The sequence below is a fragment of the Capsicum annuum genome, chromosome 3, assembly GCF_002878395.1.
Source record: "Capsicum annuum cultivar UCD-10X-F1 chromosome 3, UCD10Xv1.1, whole genome shotgun sequence".
In the NCBI taxonomy this organism is placed as follows: Eukaryota; Viridiplantae; Streptophyta; class Magnoliopsida; order Solanales; family Solanaceae; genus Capsicum; species Capsicum annuum.
The window spans coordinates 263,889,380-263,895,632 of NC_061113.1; the positions used below are offsets into that span (position 1 = coordinate 263,889,380).

Sequence of the window (6,253 nt, forward strand, 5' to 3'; positions counted from 1 at the left end):
ATTACGTACAAACTATTTGTAATTTCTTATACAATCAATCAAAACTCCAAAAGTTATGCAGTATTTTTCTTGCTCCTTTAACCAAATATAAGTATTTTATGTTGAAATTAATTTTTCAATACCTCTAACCAAACGATCCCTTAGCATTTTGATCATAGAAATCAAACTCCTGAGAATAATGGCCATAATAATGACCACAAAAATGCACCTTTATTTTCACCATAGCCTTGTTTGTTCCTTGGTTCTGTTCTTGTCATAATACCCCATCAAGGCCTCAATCAATGTTTGAAGATTCACCATTTCCAGAAACTAAAACAGAAGAATTTTTTTACATTAATATAGAACGTAATAGTGAGGAGGCAAGACTGATTTATATCATTTTCACATGCACAAGAATGTTGCCTTGGCAAAAGGGTAAAAATTAAAGGCAAAAGAAATAGTCACATTTCTTCATAACAATACCATTTTATTCATATTTTTACTGTTGTAATGAAATACTGTTATATACACAATATGAGATATCACTTTCAAGAAAAAAAATATGATTATTATAGCAAGACGTTATCATAAAAATTACTATTCCCTCCATTTAAAAAACAATGATTTAGTTTGACTTGACACAAATTTCATAGTGTTGAATTAAAATATATCAAATGTACCAAAATGCCCTTCAATCTTGTGATCTTAAACATGTCACGTGGAAAGTTAAAATTAAAAAGTTGCTGAAAAAAAAGAAAAGTAGGGGTCATTCAAGTAAGTTATTCTTTTTAAAACGATGAGAGTATTATAAAGAGGTCTGATGATGCTACTGTCTTAGTTAGGGGCGTAACCAGATAGCGAACACCCTCAGGTAGAAAATTGTATTCTATTATTTACACATAGTTAATTTATATATATATATATATATATATATATATATATGTATGTATAAATATAATAGATATTGAATATCCTTTGACTTCTTCATGAATTTATTTACTCTTAGTAAAAATTCTGACTTCAGCGCTCATCCTACGGATGAGAAAAGGGGGATAAAGATAAAAGTATAGGAACAGAAGGTAGCCCATCAACAGGCCACTAGCCAAAAGACCAAAACAAGAAAGAAAATGACTTTAAAAAGAAAGCTCCGGCAAACAAGTACTTAGAGGGACACCACCTCCAACCGAAATGCTTTTTCTCCACACAACTCTGTGACTGTTTAGTCATTGAACATAGAGCCATATACCAATTTACCAGACCATTACTTTTATAGGACCCCATTTTCCTTTTTTCTTTCTTGCTTTCTTTCAAATCCAAACACAGCTCAAAACAAAGAAGAAAAGAACAAAGTGAGTAATGGCAGCCAAATATTAGAAAATTCCCCCCCTTTGCTTTGGAGACTGCAAGAAGTGCAAGCTTGCTCCCAACTCTCAAAGCTGTATTCTTTCTAATGCCAAAAAATATTGCTCCTTTCTGCAAAATCCCCACAACCCCATAAACCAAAACACATGCTCCTCTTCTTATTTCTCCATAACTTTCCTTATATAATTTACCAACCCCACTACTTCCTTCTCCTCCTCCTCCTTCATACTACTACTACTACTACTAAACTTTCTTATATTTCTCAACTTCTTTGTACTCCTTGTATGTTTTCTTGATTTGGGTAGTTCAAGAACTTAGCAAAGATGATAACTTTATCTGATTTCTACCATGTTATGACTGCTGTTGTCCCACTTTATGTGGCTATGATACTAGCTTATGGCTCTGTCAAATGGTGGAAGATTTTCTCACCAGACCAGTGTTCTGGTATCAACAGATTTGTAGCACTTTTTGCTGTTCCACTTCTCTCATTCCACTTTATTGCTGCTAATGATCCTTACACTATGAACTTAAGATTCATTGCTGCAGACACTTTGCAGAAACTTATGGTTCTTGGGGCTCTTGCTGTTTGGGCTAACTTCAGCAAAAGGGGTAGCTTGGAATGGAGCATAACACTCTTTTCTCTATCAACTCTACCAAATACTTTGGTTATGGGTATTCCTTTGTTAAAGGGAATGTATGGGGACTTCTCTGGGAGTTTGATGGTGCAAATAGTTGTACTACAGTGTATCATTTGGTACACTTTGATGCTTTTTATGTTTGAGTTTAGAGGTGCAAGATTGCTAATCTCTGAGCAATTTCCAGATACTGCTGGCTCAATTGTCTCTATCCATGTTGATTCTGATGTCATGTCATTAGATGGAAGACAAGTTTTGGAAACTGAAGCAGAATTAAAAGAAGATGGGAAGCTTCATGTCACTGTAAGAAAATCAAATGCATCAAGGTCTGACATATTCTCAAGAAGGTCACAGGGATTTAGTTCTACTACTCCAAGGCCATCAAATTTGACAAATGCTGAGATTTACTCTTTGCAGTCTTCAAGAAACCCAACTCCAAGAGGGTCTAGTTTCAACCATACTGATTTTTACTCAATGGTTGCTGGTGGAAGGAACTCAAACTTTGGTGCAAATGATGTTTATGGTATGTCTAATAATTCAAGAGGGCCAACTCCGAGACCTTCAAATTATGAGGAGGAAAGTGGGAAATCAAGATTCAACAATTACCATGGTGGAGCAGCAGCAGCACAAAGTAATAACACTCATTATCCAGCTCCAAATCCTGGCATGTTCTCACCTAGTAGTGGAACAAAAGCAATCAAGAAAGGTAACAACAAGGGAGAAGAAGCTGGCAAGGATCTTCATATGTTTGTTTGGAGTTCAAGTGCCTCTCCTGTTTCTGATGTTTTTGGAGGACATGATTATGCAGCTAATTTAGACCAGCCTGCACCTAATAAGGATGTGAGAGTACCTATCTCTCCTGGAAAAGGTAATTCAATTTGTTTGTTCCTTTTTTTCCCCTTAACAACCTTGGTGTTGCGGCCAGCTTATGTGCAGTCATAGGATACCTATTACCTCACACGAGCGACATGTATAACTCTATTCATCAAGGCTAAGAGATGGAAAGAAATCACCTAGGCCACGCTCTTGGTGCTTCAATTAGTTTGTTCCTAGTAGTTTTGATACTTTGCTTTTAGTTAACATTTTAAAAGTGTGTTCTTTATGCTTGATTAATTAGTTGAGGGGCAAAGAAACAATAATCAAGAAAACTACATGGAGAGGGATGATTTCAGCTTTGCAAATAGAGATGGAGCTGATCAAATGAACAATCAAGATGGTGAAAAAGCTGGAGAAAACAAAGCAAAAGTCATGCCACCAACAAGTGTAATGACAAGGCTTATACTCATCATGGTTTGGAGGAAACTTATCAGGAACCCAAACACTTACTCTAGCTTGTTTGGCCTCACTTGGTCTCTAGTTTCATTCAGGTTAATTTACCAAAAAAGATTTGATTTGTTAATTTTTTCTTTTTTTAAAACATCTTTTTTGGGTCGGTATATATTCTGATTATTAAAAAAATGTAGGTGGAATTTGAAGATGCCTGCTATAATTGCACAGTCCATATCTATACTGTCAGATGCAGGACTTGGCATGGCAATGTTCAGTCTCGGTGAGTTAATACTTCAGTGTGCAGACACATTATGCCTTTTATTTATTTTTAATGTCCCTCTAAGTTATCAAAAAATGTAACTTTACATTATTAAATTACCTGTTTAGAAGAGGAGCGTGCAAAAAAGCAAAGTTAGCCAACAGTATACTCATCATCATAACATGCCTCTTCTTTAATTAAGTCTTCTTTACCCCATCTCAATGTTTTCTCATACCTTCCTTCTTTTTCTCAATGGCTACAATCATGATAACTACTAGTACTAGTTGTAGTAACTCCGCACTAATGGATGTGATGATGCCATGCACTTACTTTTTAATAGTCGTGGTATTCAAGTCAGTTTGTGTGCATCTTATTGATAAATGTTAATAGTCGTGGTATTCACGTCAGTTTGTGTGTATCTTATTGATAAATGTTATATTCGTGCAACTCATGTCAATCAATACTTGGACAGGTTAAAAGCAAATTACTATATCTACAATATCAATCATGGTCCCCTTGGTGCATGCCATGCACTTAAAAGAGAAAGTCACTTTTTTTTTCACGATATTATTATTGCATATGTATGTTATATAGTCCATAGTGGAAGTGGAAAGTTTGCATGTAAGAAGATGTATATAATGGTGTGATGGATGACAGGTCTGTTCATGGCTTTGCAACCAAGGATCATAGCATGTGGGAATTCTGTTGCAGCTTTTGCTATGGCTGTGAGATTCCTTGCAGGTCCAGCTGTTATGGCAGCTGCTTCCATTGCTGTTGGTCTTCATGGAACTCTATTACACGTGGCAATTGTACAGGTCATCATCAAATCTTTAATTTAATTTCCTCTATTATGCATTTTCTAATATTGTTGTTGAATTATTAAAATGATATGGCTAGAGTTTGATTATTTTATTTCAAACTCTCCACTATGACCTACCACTATATAAATTAAAATTTTAACCTGCTGCTTCGAGCCCATACAGCTTTAAAACTCATAATTTTAATTACTAGTTGTGCTAATTGAACAATGCATCTAACCAAGTAACACAGGTAAATTCATAATTCATATGAGGGTACTTTTAGTATATATTATACAACAATCATAATTTTTTTTTTAAATACTAAATAAGGTGCAGCAACATGCATAATGCAGACCTACTCAAGTCTCACTATGTATTAAAAATAATAAAATAAGAGATTTTCGGCTGTGACAATAATTTCAGAAGGGAATGTTTCATCACAATTTGCAATTTTGCATGCATTATTTACTCTAGAATTGTTAATTGTTGAAAATTGGATAAGGGAATTGTTGTCGTAGTATATAGTAACATATTTATTTATGCTTTTTTTTTTATGTGTGCTATATGAATAAATGATAAAATTAAAATGTAATAACAGGCAGCTCTACCCCAAGGAATTGTCCCTTTTGTCTTCGCTAAGGAATACAACGTTCATCCTGACATTCTCAGCACAGCGTAAGTATAAACTAATTAAAATCTTTTTATTGTGTTTAATATATTTTTTATAATGTCATGAGTGATAGTTTTTCATTCTTTTTTTTTTTTTTTTTTTTTTTGTAAAACAAAATTGCAGTGTCATTTTTGGGATGTTGATTGCCTTGCCGATTACACTGGTCTACTACATTTGTATGGGACTTTGAAGAGGGGAATTAATTAATTCCATGCATCAAATTAATATTAGTGCAGCCATTGGCATGGAGATCGAAAAAGCTCACAATTTTTTTGTGTATTGAAAAGAGCTGTAACAAAGTGATGAGGAAAAAGCAAGCTAGCAGAGGGGGAAAGGGAAAAAGATGTGTTCTAGCTTTAATTAGATGAAACGTAATTAATTAAGTCTCCCTCATTCAAATGTCTTAATGGGTTGTCTCTTTGGTACGTACGTAGTCAAGTTGTAAAATCATGTTTAATTTAATGATTAGCAGGAAAAAGAAAATTTTGATTCCTAGTTTTGGTTTATGGAATTTATTATTGCTGCTATTATTATTTTATGACTTCCTACCCATGCAAAAAAATTTGGCTATTTTCTTTTCATCTTCACGAAAAATTTAAGCAAATTTTTCATTAAGGAGAATTAAAACATACATTATATCTTTTATTGCATTCAATGTATTGTGTATATGCATTTTTTTTTTTTTAAAAAGGTTCACTTGTGACTTGTCATGTGAGGTAGTAGAGGCAAATCTAGAGAGACCCGGGTACATGTTTATGCGCATTTAATAACTTGTCTAGGCTATATATATCTATTAAAAATCTACTCTCTTAGTTTAATTAGTTTGTCTTACTTTTTTTTTCGAAAAATAATATATTTTTCTGTTTTTAATAACTCTTTAATTCAACTTTTTAATTGACATCCTTAAAATTATGATATTAAAGAATATTTTGATCCATTTTAAGTGTATTTTAGTTTTAAATCACAAGATTTAATTTATTTATTTTTAAATTCGTTCCACGTTAAAATTAATAAATAAATTAAAACAAAAGAATATAAAATATCTACAAATATTTACTGTAGATGAATTGTATTATATTTATAATAATTAAGTGGAAATCTTTACGGATATCCTACGAGGCAGGGAATCACAGTTTGGGTGGTATATATATAAAAGTTTTCGAAAGTTCCCAAGAAGCATATTCTTCATAAAATGACTTGTGAGGGCTTTGGCTAAAGGAAGATGAAAGCAATATAATAGACGGCTGCAAAATTCTCCCTTTACAACCAAAAAAAAAAA

The 6,253-nt window shown here is 33.2% G+C and overlaps 1 protein-coding gene across 1 annotated transcript; it reads left to right on the plus strand.

Moving 5' to 3' along the window:
* Positions 1 to 1,076: 1,076 nt before the first annotated feature.
* On the plus strand, positions 1,077 to 5,469 carry LOC107862230 (probable auxin efflux carrier component 1c). The gene is made up of 6 exons (XM_016707736.2): positions 1,077 to 2,844; positions 3,094 to 3,343; positions 3,440 to 3,525; positions 4,162 to 4,319; positions 4,903 to 4,979; positions 5,098 to 5,469. Exons 1-6 carry the CDS (start codon positions 1,665 to 1,667, stop codon positions 5,162 to 5,164), a joined length of 1,818 nt encoding a protein of 605 aa, XP_016563222.1. The 5' UTR covers positions 1,077 to 1,664; the 3' UTR covers positions 5,165 to 5,469.
* The last annotated feature ends 784 nt before the right edge of the window (positions 5,470 to 6,253 follow it).